This window comes from Equus przewalskii, chromosome 6 (genome assembly GCF_037783145.1).
Source record: "Equus przewalskii isolate Varuska chromosome 6, EquPr2, whole genome shotgun sequence".
In the NCBI taxonomy this organism is placed as follows: Eukaryota; Metazoa; Chordata; class Mammalia; order Perissodactyla; family Equidae; genus Equus; species Equus przewalskii.
The window spans coordinates 81,601,482-81,620,950 of NC_091836.1; the positions used below are offsets into that span (position 1 = coordinate 81,601,482).

Genomic DNA, 19,469 nt, shown 5'->3' on the forward strand with positions numbered 1-19,469 from the left:
CTCCTCAGCAGTAATACCCTGCAAGGTGAGAAAGGAGAATGCCCAGGCCTGGATGACACTAGAGTCTTTCTCCGTTCATAAAGCGAAAGCCACCTGAGTAGCCTCATGCCATTGGCCATGGACATCGCCTTTCGCTCCTCCAAGAGCTAACTCCTGCTCAATCTCAGGTCTCCATTCAGGCAGTGCCTCCTCCAGAAGCCTCCCCGGTGGCCTTCAGTGGGAGTGAGTGACCTCTGTCCTTCTCACGCAGGCCACCGTGCTTCCCTCCATCAGAGCAGCCGCTGCATTTCCTCTACCTCAGTCTCCCCACCAGACTGTGAGCTCCTCGAGGGCAGTGGCCACACCTGACCCCTCCCGGTGGTCCCCGTGCCAGATCAGGGCTTGGTACGTGGTTGATGCTCAAGAAATGCTGGATCAGCTGAGATCAGGACCATGGGCTTGTGGCCTCTGTGCTGGACCAGCCAGACATGGGGCAGGCCAGCTGCAGAGCAGACCTTCCTGCCTCGGGGACTGCCTCCACGCCCTGCCAGCAGCCTGCCTGGGGATGTAGCCTGCGGCAGGTTGACATGGAAGCTGACAAGCCCCCTGGATGGGGTTGGACTGGGGCTCAGGGGCCCAGTGCCTTCAGCCGGCTCTCTCCCTCCAGTTTGCAGATGGGGTGTACCTGGTGCTGCTCATGGGGCTCCTGGAGGGCTATTTCGTGCCCCTGCACAGCTTCTTCCTGACCCCCGACAGCTTTGAACAGAAGGTAAGGAGAGGTGACGTCAAGGGAGGCGCCTAGTCCACATGCCCCGACTCATCTGCCCACACCTCTGCTAGGGCCGTCGGGGAAGAAGGCAGCAGGCATCCCATCTGCCCAGGGTCTTCACTGGTTGGATGTGGGGCCCATCCTGATGAGCAGCTGAGCTGGGAAGCAGCTACCTGCAGACCAGCGAGCATCCTGAGCCACTTTCCCTTCCCCTTGCAGCCTGGCGTGGTCCCCTAGGCATGCACTCCTGCCAGATACCACAGCCCAGCCTCACCTCTCCCCAGAGGTGACAGGGAAGGTGGCTGCAAGACTGGGCAGACCTGAGGCCCACACGCACCCTCGTTCTGATACCTCTCGTGGGCTGCCACCGCCTGCCCACCAGACAAGGGGCATTTGGTCCAAAGCAGAAATCCTTCTCTGCCTCTTGAACATGTCTTCCATCTTATCCTTTCAACCATGTGACTGACGTCCCTGATTTTAAAGTCCTGGCAGTTGACATGGGAACACAGGACAGGAAAAGGCCTTTGAACTTCTCCAGGAGCGCCTCACCAACGGCAGGTCGGGGCCCGCCAGCTAACATGCCACACGGCCTGCCTGTTTTGGTAGCCTCGTTTCTCCAAATTAGGGCCTCATTTTAGCTCAGCCTCTGCCTGTCTGACTGCAGTGCTGGCTGCTTCACTTCCCAGGGGCCAGTCCTGGGGCAACTGCGGGTCCAGGAATGCACGTCCAACGCCACATACACTGCATTTCTCTTTCCAGGTCCTGAATGTCTCCTTTGCCTTTGAGCTCATGCAAGATGGAGGGTTGGAAAAGCCAAAACCACGGCCAGAAGGTAGTTTGTTCTTCCCCGGGTTTGTGACAAGACGGCGAGACCCTCTGCCTGCACACAAGCGCTCAGGGCTGAGGGCGAGGCTCCCGTTCTATAGCAGAGGGGAGACCTCTTCTCTGAAGGCTTTGCCATTGGCAGAGGAAGGCGGGACAGGGTGCAGCTGCTCAGTCCTGGGGACCCTTTGTGATCTGCAAATCACACGGCCGTGGGAAGAAAAAGAATCTGAAATCCCACACATGGGATGGCGGGGGCAAGAGCTGAGCAGACGTGGCGCAGAACAGACGTGCTGCTGCGGGAAGTGCCCTGTGCCTGAATTCCAGGTCCTTCTGTCCCTGGGCTGAGTGCTGACCTGCCAGAGAGCTGTGGCCCAGGCAGGGAGGATGCAGGGTCATCGCAGGCAGCTCTGCTCTGAGCATAAACGCCTTTCGTGTCCTTTGCCCGCTCCAGCTCTGCCCCAGGACGAGGCTGGATTTATCGGGTCTGGATTGCACACACAGGACTGGAAAAAATGCCAAAGGAACGAAACGCTCCAGCAGCCCCTCGTGCTCACGCTTGGAGCCGTGGGTGCACATGTGCATGCAGGAGGCATGTTCTCCCCCGTAGTCTTCTTGGTGGTACAGATGTTTATTTTCTGCCGCTTACTGACTGATATTCCATTTACCAGCGCTAGTTAGTCAACACTGTGTTGCAGATAATTTTCTGTTTATGTCGAATTGGGACATTGAGAATGCCACTCACAGGCCCTTGGCTTGCACTTTTCCAGTCATTTAAAGCAGGTGGACAGGTGGGGATTGTGTGCTTTCACTCCCCGTCGCTGCCTCTGCCCCAAGCCCCTCCCCCCAAACCTCCTCATAGAGGGGTCGTTCGGTGACTGTCTGGTTGCCTGAGACCCCGTCGATCGTGACATGCCAGGTAGGGTGGACCGTCCCTGACCACAGGCACTTGCAACCAGCCAGGGGAGAGAAAAGGTGCACCCGTCACCAAAACAGAATGAGAGTCATGATAGCTGCGATAAAAGAGGTTGTGAGAACTGAGGAGGTGATACCACGTCTGTCTGCGGCGAGGGACGGTTTGATGGAGATGGTGACAGTTGAGCTAAACCGTAAGGATCAGGTGGGGTTTTGTGTTTGGAGATTAGGCTAGAGGAGTGGGCATCCCAGACGGGATGATGACGTGAGCAAGAGTCCCGCCTGGGGAATGGGGAGGGCCTCAGTCTGTGACACAGCAGAGCATGTGGCCAAGCCCATGACAGTCCTGGGTCCGGTCCCCAGCCCATGAGCTGTGTGGCCTTGGGCAACTTACTTACCACGTCTGAGCCTATTTTTCATGTCAGTAAAAATGGAACTCCTAGAGACATGCACATGACGAGACTAAATGTAATGCTGTCTGCTGCCCTAATAATGACTGTATGCAGTTACCTATTTGGCTAGAATATTAAGAATATTCATCAATAATGAATAATGGTTGATGAGGGTGAAGCAAGCTGGTGTTAGGTCCTGGAGGGCCTTGACGCCAAGACAGAAAGTTTAGACTTTATCCTGTAGGCAGTGGGAGTCATGGAAGGTTCTTGAGCAGGTAAGTGATGTGATCAGAGCTCTGTTCCAGAGAGGTCGTTTGGAAGGCAGTGTGAAGAACAGATGTTTAGATGTGGAGCACCGTCAGCAGCACTGGGGAACCCGGGAGGGAAAACAAGCTTGGGAGGGGACATGAGGATGTCAGCTTTGGAAACTTTGAGATTGACACCTAGGCATTGACCAAGAGGAACTGGAGTTCGGGGAAAAGATCGGGGCTGTGGTTATGTAACTGGAAGTCTTCCCCTTATTGGAAGCCAACACGCCAAGAGAGTGTGGAACAGCAGGAAGGCATTTAGAGAAAAGAAAAAGGTTAAGGACAGTATCTCGTGGGAATGCCTTTACTTATGGAGCTGGAGGAGAAAGCAGGAAAACCAGAGGAGAGAGGTGGATTGTGGAGAAATGGGTCGGCCCCTGTCTCATGACTCATTCCAGACCTCAGTAACTGTCAGTTCTGGCTTCTTCTCTTTCATGATCATGTTGGTCTAAGCACCTGGTGACTGCTAGGGGAGGACCGCGTGCAAAGCTGGCGTCCCTCTAGGGGCTCTCTCCCTGGCGAGGCCGCTCTAGCCATCCTAGTGCCATTAGGAATGGATCTGAGGGTCCTGTGGCCAGAGCGCCCTGCTGCCGGGTAGGAGAGAGAGCGGGAGAGTTCTGGCCAGCATTTCTGCTTCCATTTTCTCGAACTGCTTAGCATGAAACTTCCCAGTTACAGATTGGAAGCACTCCTGCTTCTGCTTCCGTTCTGAGGCATTTATTTCCCTCAGGACAGAGAGTTTTCCCAATATCAATTAGTCGATAGGGATATTTCGGCATATAGTTGACTTCTCTTGTGCAGTTACTGGACGCTTAATATGAAACTTCCTGACCAATGTGAATGGAAATACACATCTGTTTTATTTGTTGTTACCCTGGGCCTCATGCCCATGCTGGACGTTTTTCAGCGTATAAGGGAGAATTGAAATGGTATTTTGTGCAACTGTACTTTGTGAGAAGTATACCCCAGCCCTCCCTCTGGTTTCTATGCTTCTACCTGGAAAGTGAAATTCAGTAGTAAATGCTGCAGACTTTACAAAAGGGGCCAATGTGGGTGATTCTTTGAAGGTGTTTCAAAATCAGATTGGCTGCGGTGGAGGCATTTTTCATGGCAAAAGGTTTTTAAGGTCAGGAAAATGCATTCTCGGTATGTTGTTTGACACTTAAAGCTCTGTTGTGCCTTGCAATCCCCTGGAAACTGGCTTTCCGTCTCAGATGACGTTTGCTGCCCAGGCATCATAACCTTGGAGTATCCCAACTGGGGTAAGTCAAGCGTGAGCATCAAGTTCATGGCCAATGGAGCAGTTGAAATATTGGCGTGAAGCTGGTGGCTTTTTATTTAGGACGTCGTACCTTGTCTTCAAATGCACACACCTACCCTACTAGCATCATGCAAGTAGACTCGTCATCGAGTATGGTTAGGACCCAGCATCACAGGCAGGCAGGGACTCAGAAAGGATCTAGTACCAAGCAAGAACGAAGCCTGTATGTGGGGGAGCCAGCAGGCTGATGGAATATCTAAAATTTAAGGAGTCAGAGAGCTGGGACCAGACTACTTCAAGCAATGCTGAAAATCCAGACAGGTGATGGCAGCTTAGTTCTAGGTGATCAGTACTACTTGGGGAAGGACTTGGTCAGTGGCTGGAAAGAGGAAAAATGGTTCAACTTCCGTTCCCCGTTTCCTGAGGAGATAGTGTGTAGACCAGACAGTGGCAAACGTTTAAAACTCTGATGATATCAAGTGTTAGCAAGGATGTAGAGCAACTGAAACTGATGTCGGGGCCGGCCCGGTGGTACAGTGGTTAAGTTCGCACGTTCCGCTTTGGCGGCCCGGGGTTCGCCGGTTCGGATCCCGGGTGCTGACGTGGTGCCACTTGGCAAGCCATGCAGTGGCAGGCGTCCCACATATAAAGTAGAGGAAGATGGGCACGGATGTTAGCTCAGGGCCAGTCTTCCTCAGCAAAAAGAGGAGGATTGGCAGCAGATGTTAGCTCAGAGCTAATCTTCCTCAAAAAAAAAAAAGAAAAAGGAAAAGAAACTGGTGTGAATGTAAATTGATACAACCATTTTGGAAAATACTTTGTCCTTATCTAATATAGTTGAAGATTTCTAATACCTCAGGTGGTAGGCAGAATGATGACTCCCCAAAATGTCCATGTCCTAATCCCGGGGATCGGTTAATACGTTGTTACCTTCTGGTAAAAGGGACTTTGCAGATGTGACTAAGTTGAGGATCTCACGATGGGGAGGTTATCGTGGACAGGCTGAGTCGTTCCAGTGTAATCGCAAGGGAAGGGGAAGCGGAAGACTCAGTGTCAGAGCGATGCAGCGTGAGAAAGACCCGACCGGCCATGGCTGGCCTTGCAGTTGCAAGGGGCCGTGAGCCAAAGACTGCAAGCAGTCCTTAGAAGCTGGAAAAAGTACGAAAACAGGTTCCCCCTGAGGGTCCCCAGAAGAGAACACAGCCCTGCCGGTAGCTGATTTCATCCCAGTGAGACCCATTTTGGACTTAGACGTTTAGAGCTGTAAGATAACGAGTTTGGGTTGTTTTAAGCTGCCAAATTTGTGATACTTACAGCAGCAATAGGAAACTAACACACCCCCTGACCCAGCCATTCCACCCATGGGGATGCACGTCCGTGGAGCAGGAGACTCTGCCAAGAACAGCCATGGCAGCCGGACCTGGCGTGTGCGCCCCCAGCGTCCTGCTAACTAGGCTGGAGCATGTTCCGACCGTGGATTGATACACAGCAAGAGGTGGACTGAGAGACCAGGAGGGGGACTTCCAGCTACACAGCGTAAAGAGCTCAGTGATTATTCTGCAAAAAAGCAGGCATAAAACTGGACAAAATGGTCAAAAACAACTATTTCAGGGCGCTGAAAATTTATCCAAAGTAGACAACAAATTGAGAAGCATTTATTCTTGAAAACTATGGAATTATAGTTATACCTCAATTAAACAATAAGTTATACCTCAATAAAAGTGTTAAAAAATGAGCATTCATGCAACATGGGTGACTCCTATCAACATAATTTTGAACAAATAAGAAGAAAATCACAAAAGAGTACATGTAGTATGATTCCATTTATATAAAGTATAAAAACAGGCAAAACTGAAATCTGCCGTGTGAGGGTGCAGATGTTACTGGCGGAACTGTGAGGAAGAGCAAGTCAGTCATCACGAGTCAGGACACTGTTATCTTTGCGGAGAGAGAAGGTTGTGGCCAGAGTGTAGGGGGGGGCGCTGCTAGCTTGCTGGCAGTGTTCTAGTTTTACGTGGTGCTGGTTACGTAAGGGTTCTCTTCCAAGTGCTTAGAACTGCACACATATGTGGCATGTACTTTTCTGGATGTTTACACATTAAAAAAACATTTTAAATATGGCAAAGAAAATGGCAAATTCACCAGCTAGAGTAGCAGGCCACCAATAAAATGACCCCTCTCCAAAGGATGGATTCTGTCCTGGTGGGGAATAGGGAGCACACGGGAAAGGGAGGCAGAGACTGAGGATGAGCTGGGTCCGTGGGGGTGGGGTGGAGGCCGGAACATGAGGGACACCTGGGGGCTGGGCTCACCCCCCCCAGCGTGTGGCCACCCAACTTATTCCAGCCCCCGCCACCTGGTGGCACTGAGCCACCAGGAGTCCTCCCACCTTGGTCAAGGGACTCAGGGACCCAGGGGAAGGTGGGGAGGGGGTGAGGGGGCTTCAGAGAAGGGGCCTGAGCAGCTGCCTCAGATTGGCGTGAAGGAGGCTGGAGGTGGGGGGCACATGGGCCCAGGGAGGGTCCCTCCACGTGGGGCCATGTCCCCCTGTGGAGAGCCTGGGTTTCTGCCGTGAGGAGAGGTCCCCTCCGTCCTTTGACTTCTGCATCATTTGGAGAACGTGAATTCGTTTTGGACAGTCTGCTGGCGGACAGGAAGACTCGCTAATGCCGCCGGGGGAAAGGAAAAAGCATGGAGCCCTCGCCCCTTGGCCCGAGGCTGCTTTCTCCCTGGAGGGGCCTTGAGTCTGATTTCTTACTTCCTTGGCCCCAGACAGCCCGGCTCTGCTCTGGCTGTCTCTAACCAAGAGCCGAACCATTCTGACTGGCCGTTCCCAGAGAGGGGCCCTGGGCCAGCACACCACTGCCATCAGACCAGTAGTGTGCTGCCAATCGCACAATTTATTAGGCCAGGGCCTTAGAGAGGCCCTGTGTATATAGTTTGGAGTCACAGTTCATTCCCAGGCATTCAAAGCCCCTCTCCTGCCTGAGATGGCCCACCTACTGGCCTGCCCGGAACTAGCTGGGTGGCCCGTGGCTTTCTTGATAAGAACAGACAATAAGCAGTGTCTCTGACTGCAGTCCCCGCTCTTCATCAGGCCCACCGAGTGGTGATGGCCTGTAGGAAGGAGGAACTCAGATTTCCCAAGAAGCAGGACTTAGTCTATGTGGATGGCGCCCCCTGGAGTTGTGCAGTGCACAGACTGCACTACTGTACGTAACAGCTCTGCTAACAGGCAAAGAAGGGAAAGCAGGGAGGCAATTACCATTTAGGGAGTCCTTCCTGTGTTCTGGGTGTTTTTCATAAAACCCAATTTTACCAGTGAGAAAAGTGATTCAGAGAAGTTTAGTGACTCTAACTGGGTCACACAGGTATAGTGAAGATGGGCTTCAAACCTTAGTGGGCCCTAACATTCAATAAAATGGTCCTCCCGTTGTTAACATTTTCTTTCTCTAATGGCAGAACTCACCCGTCTCTAAAAGGGGGGAACAAATCCTCCTGCCTCCATCCACATGGGGCCTTCATTGGGCCCCCAGATTCCTCCTTTGCGCCGTGCCTGCCACCTCCACTTCTCCTCTGCCCATTCTGCTGTGGACCCTGTGCCTGCCCCTGCACGTGGCCCAGCTCTCTCTCACGCCAGCAGCTGGGACCGTGTCCCCTGGGACCTCGTGCAGCCCTCACCTCTTCACCCTCTTGGGAGCATGTGGCCGTGTTGGCCCCTCTCTCTTTCTGGAATTTTCTTCCTTGGCTCCCAGGACACTGGGCAATCATTCATTCACTTATCCGTTAATATCTGTTGAGGTCTGTGCACGCCACGTACTGGGCCAGGCACTGGAGCAAAACAAGACAGGCTGCCTGTGGTGAGGTTGCTCAGTGTCCGGGGCAGAGACAGATTGCATCAAAGCACACGAATCACTCATTTAGAGCTGGAGTGAGTGCCACGAAGGAAGAGCGTGGGGGCTTAGAGACATAAGCGGGTCGCCCTTCCCCAGGCCAGGGGTCCGGAGGGCTTCCCAGAGGAGGCGGTGCTCAGAGCTGAGGTCTGCGGGAGCATCAGCTGCTTGGGGAGAGTAATCTAGATGTGGCCACAGCATGTGCAGAGGCCAAGACGACAGAGGAGCGCAGCCCATTGCGAGGTGGAGAGAGGAGCTGCTGTGACGGGTGCATAGTGAATGGGGGGGGACTGCGGCGTGAAGTGAGACTGAAAAGGTGGGTGGGGTTATGCCTTGCAAAGCTGTGATTTAGGCTTTTGGACCGTATCTCAAATGAAATGGCTGTGGCCATACAAATTGTGAGCTGCACAACTCCAAGGGCCACCGTTTATGTTGTGGTCTATGGTAATGATGCCCTGGAAATGTGGACCATGTGCCCTGGTGTTGTGCAGTGCACGTCCTGCACAACCATACCTGGAGGCTGAATGGGCTAGCCATGTGAGTAGAATGGATCGGAAAGGGCTAGAGGCTTTGAAAAGCCCAGTTAGAAGCCTGCTGCAGTGGCCCCAGTGCCATCCTACCTCCTCCTTCACACTCGCTCCCTTGGTGAGTTCACCTCTGCCCTGCTCTGCCTTTCTAGCAATTCCTTCCTGGAGTAACCTCCTGTTCTTTGACTTGGGTGGAATTTAAGAAACACTCAACACCAAGCAGTCAGGGGAGAAAGGAATCAATGCAGACGGCATAGGACTCCCTGGCAGAGGGTGATTCAGTATGAGCAGGGCTGAGCCACCAGGCAGGGCCCCAGGTAGAGGCTCAGATGTGTGCATGAACCAACATGGGAGCAGAAAGGGAGCTGAGCTCCAGGCCTCTCTGGTGGTCCTTGGGAGCCCCTGGTCTATCAGCAAGAGAGCTAGGAGCAGAGTCCTAGCCCAGCTGGGTGGAGCAGGGTAGGTCTGCAACTGGGATAAAGCCTGGGAGGGGCAGAGGAGCTCAGGGGTGGGGAGAGTCCTAAGAAGGTTCCTCAGCCCGGGACCCTCAGCTAGTAGCCCAGTCGGTGTGGATCTTTGCGGTGCCTGGAGCCTGGGGTCTGAGGGCCCCTGGGAGCCATAGCCCGGCCTGCCGGAGCCTTTGGCCTCCTGCCCTGCTTGGTCTTGAAAGACCTCTGTTCCTGTTGAGCAGGGCGCTGCTAGAGTCCTGACGTCGTCCCCAGTCCCTCCTTTTCCAGTGGCTCAGCCTGATCTCTCCCACCTCTGAGTCCCAGAGCATTTATTATTTTCTCTTACATCATTTGCCTCATCTGACCTTCTGCACAGTTAGGTTTTTTTAAAATCATTTTTACCGTGAAAAATACCTCATCTCCAGAAAGGTGCGTAAAGCGTAGATTACAGGCTGGTGAAATATTGTCCAGCAAGCCACCACGTCACCCCCACTTGGCTCAAGGACAAGAGTCACCCCAGCTCCTGAGAGTTCCCGCCAACCTGCTCTTTCTGAACAGAATCCTCAACCTCTCGCCTAAAGAGAACCACTGTCCCGACTTTCCTAGTCATCAGGCTTGTGCCTCTGGGATCTCTCCAGAGAATATAGCCCCAACTTCTAGTTTCAAACCCTGCTGCTTTGCTCTCTCCTCACCTGAAGCCGTCGGTCCCCTGGTGACGCGTTTCCTGAGTACTTTCTGCCAGGTGGGCTTCCTTGCTCTCTAGGGCCCTCGCTCCTGGATGCAGAGGCAGCTTAGTCCTAACTCAGCGCCTCTCCGCGCTGCACCCCCAGGCCCTTCCCTCCTCCACCAGTCAAGGCTGGCTCTGTGGACAGGGAGACTGGGGGGACAGAGTCAGGCTGGGGCCAGCACCCCTGTCACCTGGAGATGCTGTTTCCAGGGCAAAGGCTGCATGCTCTGGGGTCTGCTTCATTTTAGGGAGAGGTGAGGACCCTCCCCCCATGCCCAGCACCTCTGCCCCTTGCTGCCCACCCCGGCCATTCTTCGACGCCCACCTGGCCCTGGTCATCTCATGGGGTTGCACTTCTCTCCCAGCAGGACGTCCTGTGGGTGATGGGGATCCCACCCCAGCACGTGCTGGGCACGTGAAGGGGGTGGTGGATGGAAGGGGGCAGCAGATGCCAACTTTGGGCCAGCGGCCCCCCTGAAGCAAGGGGTGTTTTTTGTTTTCTCTGCAGACATCGTCAACTGCGACCTGAAATCCACACTGCGAGTGCTGTACAATCTCTTCACCAAGTACCGGAACGTGGAGTGAGGGGCAGGCGGGACTCTCCTCCCAACCGCCTCCGCCCGCTTCCTCCTGCCGCCTGCTCTGTGCTCGCCCGCAAGTCCAGCTACAGCCCGGAGATCGTGGGAACTGCGATTAGGAAGGAAACGATCAACAACTCAGTGGGCTGACCCACACCTCCCAGGCCCTGGGGACTGGCCCCGCAATGGCCTGGGAAGGTTGTCCCCATCCTGGTCCAGGTCCAGGTTTCCCTCAGTGTGACTTGGAAACTAGCTTAGGCACAAGAGACCCCCCCCCCAAGAAGATGAAAATAAAGATAATAGTTACCACTCAGTGGGTGTAAACTATGCACCAGGCACCACATTAGGTGCGTGACGTACTCAGATTCATTAATCCTCGTGACTTCCCTTGAAGCAGGTGTTAGAATCCCCTTTTACAGATGAGGAAACTGAGCTCAGAGAGGTGAAGGGACTTGCCAGAAGCTGGCATTTGTTTTTTCTCTTTGAACAACATTTTTGTTAATAACTAGCCCATCACATCACATTCTTTGCGCACTCTGGAGTTGTGTGTGTGTATGTGTATATGCATGCACGTGCACCCTCAAAGAAGACAGGAGCCCACTGAGCTCACCACCAGGCAGCTAGGTCAGGACTAAGTGATTCACACTAAAATTGGCACATCAGATTGAACCCAATTAATAGTGTGTGTGTGGCAGGAGTCATGGCCCTCAACTCCTTTGTACAAATGAAAATTACTCTTAATTCCTTCAGATTTGTAATAACCCCAGACTCTGGTTTCAGGGTGACATTTGGGAAGGATTCTGTTTAAAATTAATGGAGTGGCACATTTTGCAGCCTTTTTGCTTGATTGCATGTAATGGAAATGCCCTATATTTTCCTGCAAAATAAGTACTCAATTCATTATCGTGTGGCCAAGGGAGAGTATGCTCAGGCCCCGCAGAGAGCTGGGCGCAGGCCCATGTGAGCATGGCTTCGGAAGTAGAGCTCTTCAACAGGGACCCTTGAACTTTAAAGAAAGGAACTCCTTTTTGCCTTCTAATTGATCATTTAGACCGTTTCTGACTAAGTCTGCCCACAGACAATTATCGGCTAATTCAGGCGAGGAAAAAATGTCAGTCATTTAGACCCAAGCCGAGCAGTTTCATTGCGTGGCTGCCCGTGGGCTTGTGGTTACTTGTGTCCCCTCTCTGTGAACCTGACTTTGAAACCCAGGCCTCTAGGGCCCCAGGCTGCCGGGTCCTGGAGGAACGGGAAAGGGGCTGAAAGTGGGGGTGAGCACGGGGACAAGACGCGTGGGGGAGATATTTGCATACTTAACGTCTAGGGGAATACAGACAAAGGGATGGGGCTTGTGGGGTTTACAATCTTCATAAATGGACCAAGGCCTTGGCACAATTAATAACTTTTACTGATATTATGTTTTCATTATAGATTTTCCTAAATATGCCAGATGGACAGCAGCCTGGGTCCCGCCTCCAGAAGTCTGTGCCTGCTTTTGTCACTAGGCCATTGCACAAAGTCCGTCTCTAGTTTAAAGAATTCATTTTGGTCTCCATCTACGCCACCCTGAATTAGGCCTCTCGTGTTGTCCAAAACATTTCCTTCCAGCTTCTAAACATTTCTTACGCTACGGTCTATCTGCAGTCACTCAGAACCCGTGAAATTTAGATATGCTACATATTTCTCCGGATATTTTGCTCTCAGAAAGAATTGTTACTCAGCAGAGTGAGCGTTTAAGACGTAGAGACAGTGTACTCTCTTGTGTCAATCTATGTGAAAGAATACAATTCTTTTTTACCTAATCAATGAAATATTCCTTTTTTTATTAGGAAACGCTAAATAGTGTAATATTTCTGTTTGCTTTCTTTTAAATTGCTGATGGCAAATCAAGATAAATCATTGCTTTGTCCCCTTGAGCAATGCTGAAGCGGGCGTAGAGATGCGTTCATTTAAACATGCTTTGCTGTATGAATTTTGTCTCCTTTTTTGTCTTTTTTTTCCTTCTCTTCAAGCTGCAAGGGTCCATGTAACAAGGGCCCTTATGAAGAGCACCCCTTTTTATATTTTATGTATACACAGTGTGAAAACACGTCAGAACACCTAGAAAATTGTTCAGTAACAGGTCTAATTATCAGAAAATTGTGTTTGGAGACCGAGGCCTTAGCCTCAGCCAGCATCCCAGGGCCCCGGCCTGGGTTTACAACCCTGTTGTCTCGCTCAAAGGGTTTTCTTTAGATTCTAAAATCTCCTGCTTATTACATGCCCGTGTTTTCAAAGAAGGGAAAGGCATCAAAACAATAAATAAACCAAACTTAACCGTCCTCTCTTCCCAAAAAAAGAAACTGAGACAAGAATCGAGTCTCGGTAAGTTCCCTGGGTCCTTTTTTTTTCCCCCTTTTCTCTTCTTTTCTAAATTTAAATTCATTGATATTTTTAATAGTTAATACATAAATGGTGCAAAATTTAAAAATCATGAATGGGTATCTAGTGAAATACCTGAATCGCCCTCCCTCCCCTCCCCGAGCAGCCAGCACCCCTCCGCAGGGGCAACTGTTTTGCTCTGTTTCTTAGTTTCACTTCCCAAGACATTCCAGTCATATAAAGCATCAACAAACATATAAAATCGTTGGGTTGGTTTTTTTTTTTACATAAGTAGCATACTATACATACTGTCATGCGCATTGCTTTTTCCACTTAATGTTATCTCTTGGCAATGATTTTACACTGGGTATTAAAACCTTTCACATTTTAAAATGAGAATCTGAGCGCTTTGTAAAGCCAAATGCACATCTCTGGTCTGCTTGAGCGAGGCACTGGAAGCCCTCCCCGAGGAGGAAATGCTGCCTGGATGGTGATTTCAAAGACAGGACTGGGGTGGGGGCGGGGGCGTGTTACCAGAGACATTCTCATGTGCCTGGAACCGAATTTCTTTGAAAGGCCTCCTTTGGGTTATTATGGGGAATTGCATGCACTTTGATGAAGCTTTTCATTTGTGCATATTACTAGGGCTACTAATTTGTAATCAACTAAGAAAGTCCCCAACGTGCCTGAGTCCCCAAGAAGCCCCGCCCCCATGCGCTGCTGGCCTCCTCTACCGGAAGGCTCCGGTTTCACATGTGCGGGCAGAGTTGACATTTCCAAAACCTGGGAGAGGGACTGTTTATCAGCACATCATCAGTGTCGCCTTGAATTGGTTGCGATTTGCAATTGCTGCTCCGAGTACTTTTTAATTATGAATTACTGTTAGCGTAGCTTTATCATGATCAGTTGACTTTGTTGTGGGTTGCTTGGCTAACACTACAGAATATACTGAAGCTTATTTGCATGAACAGTATTGTGGGGCTGTAATTTTCCAATAACCAGACTCTAAGCCATGTATACACTGTGGTTCAAATATGAACCATCCGTTCTCCAGTGCTAGAGCAATGTATACATAATCCACTCCCCGACAATTATCACAAATTTATTTTTCCGCTGGAAAATGAGACTAGATAGAGCCAGTAGGTCAAAGCAGTTTTGCTCAAGTGTGAGCTGGTCAAAAATAATTTGAGATTCACTGCCTTTAATACAGCCCCACCTCAAGAACCTCCCCACATAAAACATCCAAGATATGCAAGAGAAATAAGTCCCGAAACCCTCACTAATGCTAATATTGATGCAATCTCCCCCCATAAAATTCACTTAGGTCTATTGGAAAATTCAAGAGAGTTGCTGCGGATACTGAGAACAAGAAAACTGCATTGAGATGCAAATACTGGGTAATAGGTGGACTCACTCACCTGCTAAGGGGCTGAAGTCTACACATCAGCTTCCCAATGCTTGCAAATTCAGGTCTCCGCAAAAGACAGGTTAGTATGTAAGAGCTGCTCGCAGCCGTAACTACAGTCACGTGCCACATAACGACGTTTTGGTCAGTGACGGACGGTGTCCCATAAGATGAGTATCATAAAGGCTAGGTGTGTAGTAGGCTTTACCATCTAGGTTTGTGTAAGTATATTCTATGATGTTCACATAACAACGAAATCACCTAATGATGCATTTCTCAGAATGTATCCTTGTCATTAGGTGACACATGGCTGGACAAAGATTCTATCTGCAAACACAAAGTTTTGACTGTTTTTTCCCTCTTTTCCCTGAAAAATATAAATCCAGGCTAACTTCGAAATTTGCTCCTGCCCCCTGCTTTGCTGCAGTGGTGGTTGCACAGAGAATACGTGCCTGTGTGCTCTTGACAACGGCAAGGCAACCGTGAGGGGGGTCAGCGCAGGATGGGCGGCCCCCACACCAAGCCTGACAACCTTCCCAGGTCGGAAGCCACCAGTGAAGCATCTCTTAAGTACATTCTGCAGAACGTTAGGTAAAAAAACTTCACATTCAAATAAGTTTGAGAGACATGAAGCTAAAGAAGATTAATCTCGCTTTCTTAGGTTCGGTTTTATCTTTTGCTTTGTTTTTGTTTTCTATTTGGAGCCCATCTCAGAGTTTCTTACACTAATGCATTATCCCTCTCTAAGGGGAGACAGAAGAGGGCACGTCCCGATGGTGTTTGAGCACGGGACCTATTTACCCCCTGAGACATTTGCAGGATGCAGACTCTGTGGAACTCGTCCACCCATTTAACCATTTGGCCATATGGTCCACGAGGATGTGCCGAGCATCTACAATGTGTCAGGGGTACTGTGTCCAGTGGCGAGTGAGCTCACAGTATAATGGGAGAGATGCCTGAAAAATAATCACAAATCGATGGTACTTACAAATTGTGATCACCGCTGTGAAGGAAAGTACAAAAAACTATAAAAGAGGTCTCACTTCGATTCTGAGGTCAAGAGAGTTCTCTGGCCAAGTGACGTTTTAAAGTGACACACGAATCGTCAAGCTACTCAAGTGAAGAGCTTGCTGTTCAAGGGAACAGCACAGGTGGGGATCCCGAGCCGGGAGACTCAGCTCCCTGGAGGAATTGGCAGAAAGCCGGGATGGCTATTGTACAAAGAGTGAGGAGGAAGAAGATGTGTCCCATCAGAGGATTGCAGGTTTTATCATAAGAAAAATGGGAAGCAATTTTTGTTAGGCCTTTTGGCCACCAAGTGGGAAAACTTCGGGGAAAGATACGTTGGCGGTATGGCGGTCTGAGGCTGCCGTTTCCCACCTACACCTCATGGTCATGGGTAGAGAGCAAAGAGGTTAGGAGAGGAGATAGAGCCTCTGGCCGCCCCTGCCGCACTCCTCAATCTGGCCCCAAGCACGAGCTGGAAGCCTAGGTGTGCTGTTCTAAGGCAGCACCTGCTGCGTGGTCCTAATACTCCATCACTGGGGCTGCTGAGAGGGCAGGAGCTCCTAGAGCATCCCCAGCCTCTCCACATTTTGGTCCTCTGCGAAGTGCTAAGGGACCGGCAGACTGGATGAGGCTGCTTATGAGAAGCAAAGGAAGGAAGAGGACTACCAGACGGAAAGCTGATCCCTGGGGACCAGTGCCTCCAACCTTCTCACCACGGAGGACTGCTGCTGCTTTATCCCTGTGTGGATTCAGGGGGGGGGGGGGGAAGCGGGGGATGCTGTCATCCAGCCTGTGTCAGGGCAAGGCGTAGGCTTCCTGGAGGCAAAATAATAATTTCATTTTCCCAGTCCATATTAATCAGCATGAATTAGTATTGTTACAATGCTTACCACGTTAGATAAAGCCTACCAAAAGTGAGCCCCTTATGCTTCACAGTTAGTGTCTTGTGAAACATATTCTTAGGAAGGTATAGTATTTTCACTGGGAGTTTTGAAATACAAGAAATATCCTTGGAAACCTCTGCTTGGGAGGTCCCGGGTTGGAGACCAGTCCAGCGGGTGTCTGCCCCAGAATGTCTCTTCTCCTTAGCCGGCGCCCGAGACCTGAGCGGTGTCTCGTCTCGCCTGACTCCCTGGGCCTTCTGCACACACATGGGCACTAGCTTTGATGCTGGCATTTAAAAGGGCACTTAGAAAATTCTGAGACGCCCCAATGATTAAGATAAATGATGTTTTATCAGCGAAACAGACTTTTCATTTCTTGTTATCGATTTTCATGTTTTCACATCTTCAGATGCAATTTGTTAGCCCAGGGCGGCATTCCAAGACACACAAATGTCATTAAGTGAACCACTTTAAAGGGTGCCATGTTTTATTGAGGCGGACAGGACAATAGATAAATATTTAATCTGTTGCACGTTTGTTCGGTATGGGAGCGAGGGTTGGGGCTGCCTGACTCTCGGGCTCTTATATGTCTTCCTGGAAACCCTGACAATGGCCTCACCACTCGCCTGTAGAAACAGTGCCTGCCCTAGGCAAACATTTGCCGGCGTTTCTGAACAGCAGCCCCTGGAAGCCTGCTTTCATTCGAGCTTCACAGCTTACCCCATCTTCCCTTATTTGTCATGACATGGGAGACTGTAAACTCTCATGGAACTGGGGACACATTTGGCTTCAAATAATGGACAATGAGATGGTGACCATGCACTAAGCTAGGTTATCAAGGCCATGGACCCCCCATCTCTTCTCTCTCCTGAGTCTCAGGTTGATGCCGTGTACTCACAGGGTAGTTGCATTCTCTGTGCTACACTGGAGCCTGCGCTTGCTGCGTCGTTGGTTCTCCCAGCTAATTCCCATAATGTCCTATTATCCTACATTGGAATTGCGTGCTGTCCAGATCCATGACCAAGTCTGTCCTTGCCTGTGAGAGACCAAGCTCACCAGTAGCCACCCTAATCAAGGGATCTGCCAGATTGCTTTAGTTTTTAAAATTCACCCATCCACACGTCTTCATTTTGGGATTAAATGGCTTTCTGACCTGCATGCCTTCCGTGTGATTTGTCAATAAGATCCAGAGCTTTCTCTCCTGTTCCTTTCATGAGGATTCTAATCCCTGCATGAACTGTGGCCTGAGTCTGGCCTAGCATTGATGACTGGGATGCTTAACACCATGGGACAAGAAGAATCGCTGTCGGCTCCCTGGGTGGGTCCCAAACTGCGCATGAGCAGAATGCAATCAAGTCAGGGAATACTTGTGGAATGGCTGTTCTGGGTTCCACCCCTTTCTGTACACAAACTGGGATCAGAAAATGCAGGGTCCCTTCCCAAATGGATTCCTCCATCCTGATGGAGGTGACAGATGCAGCTCATTTGAAATAACTCAATGACATGATGAGATAGCGCTAAATCTTTTCAGGGTCCCCAGTTAGATTCTCCCAGATAATACCCCAGCGGCCAGGTAGTCTTTAGGGGCGTTTGCCCCTAGGATCAGCAATTTCATGTTCTGTACAGATTTACTGCTACAAAAACCACACAACTCACCCTAAAACCAAATGGAGACCTAGGGTCATTTTTCTAAAGTCTTACTTGTTGCTAGAAAATCACTGTCCCTATTCCACAGATTCCAAATAGCCAGCCAGGACCCCAAAGTCCAGCCTGGGCTCCTCTGCCAACCGTTTTGACTCTGTTCTCACACTCCGAGGTTCCTTGCCTCTCCAAACTCACCCTTTGGTCAGTCCCACTGACCACTAGTAGGCATCTCTACTCTTGTTCCCCAGCACAGAATTGCTACCGAAAATCACAGAATGGACATGCACCAGCTGGCTGCCCAGTCATCCTTCAGCTGCCACTGGGTGCTCCCTGGCTTCTGAGAGTCCCTCTCATCTCTCATGGATTGCCTCCAGCCCCCGTAAGCCTATTCCCTACCTTCTCCCCATGGCCTCCTCTCACTTTCTCCCCACTTATGTCTTCACCTCTTCTTTCACCATGAAATCAAAGCTGTTGCTTCTTGATCTTTCCACAGCATCTCAACATCTCTTCTCCCTGCCTCTCTTCACTTCTTCCCACCTCAATTCCCAGGCTGCCCCTTCCTCCACCTGCCTCCTCCAGGATGGGCTCCCTCATCCTCCTACAAACTCCAGCTTCCCGCCCCCTCTAGCATCTTGATTTTCACTCCAAACCACGCAGATCTCTAGGATGAAAAAGACTCGCACTTGAGCTGGTTCTTCCTGCAATTCCATCCTCTGTCCTGTTTCCATTTTTCCTTAAGACACTCTCCTGCAGGTGTCTTACTGATCCATGCTGATTCCTCCCTTTCTCCTTTCTTTCATGGACCCATAAAATCCACCTCTAGTTTTCCAGAAGCTGAACTTACTCTGAGTGGCCAGCTCTCCATTCACTGGGCTGATCCTGCTCCCTATTTCCCTGGCTTTGCAGCCTCTGACCTTGCTGTGCATCACCTCCTTCTGGGAACTTGGCTGCCAGGGTTTCAGAGACACCACATTCTTCTGCTTCTCTCCCACCCTCTGGCTGCTGCTCTGTTTGCTCCTAGGTGCGCTCTTTTCCTCTCCTCAGCTCCCAGACGCGAGTGCTCCCTGGGGACGTCCTCCATACTCTCCTTACATCATTCCCTGGCTCCCACTGTGGCCTGCTCTCCCTCCAGCCCCCGGATCTCACCCATCCAGTTGAGCATGTCCAGCTTCACAACATGTCCTCGTGAATGGGCTACCCCAAGGCCAACTCGGCACACCCCAAACTGAATTCTTATCCTCCCCATACCTGCTCCTTCTTTAGACATCCTTTGTCTCTTCTAGAGGCGCTATCTGCTTCCCAGAACCCTGGCTCTCAGACGCACAGGGAGCTCTGAATTTTCTGCCCACCTCCCACCCCCCACCCACTCCCATCAGTTTCTATTGATTGCTTCTTCACTGACAACATGTTTTGTATTGATCCCCTCCTCTTCGGGCCCCCAATTATTCCCTAATTTAGGGCTCATCCTCTCCTGCCTGATATTGCGATGGCCTCTTACTAAATTTCCCTTCGAGCTGCTCCATCCCGCACATGTTCGCTGTTAAATT

The 19,469-nt window shown here is 50.7% G+C and overlaps 1 protein-coding gene and 1 long non-coding RNA gene across 3 annotated transcripts in view; both read left to right on the forward strand.

Moving 5' to 3' along the window:
- Positions 1-12,592, forward strand: part of PARVA (parvin alpha) — a 146,639-nt gene extending 134,047 nt beyond the window's left edge. For both annotated transcript variants that reach the window (XM_070626382.1, XM_070626383.1), the window contains exons 11-13: positions 647-748; positions 1,508-1,580; positions 10,551-12,592. In XM_070626382.1, the coding sequence (XP_070482483.1) occupies positions 647-748; positions 1,508-1,580; positions 10,551-10,627 (252 nt within the window). In that variant the 3' untranslated portion in view covers positions 10,628-12,592. The remainder of the gene's footprint in view (positions 1-646; positions 749-1,507; positions 1,581-10,550) is intronic.
- Positions 12,593-14,305: 1,713 nt separating this feature from the next.
- Positions 14,306-17,436, forward strand: LOC139084216 (uncharacterized). The gene is made up of 3 exons (XR_011541623.1): positions 14,306-14,468; positions 14,773-15,047; positions 15,135-17,436. It is a non-coding gene; the product is annotated as an uncharacterized lncRNA (long non-coding RNA).
- The last annotated feature ends 2,033 nt before the right edge of the window (positions 17,437-19,469 follow it).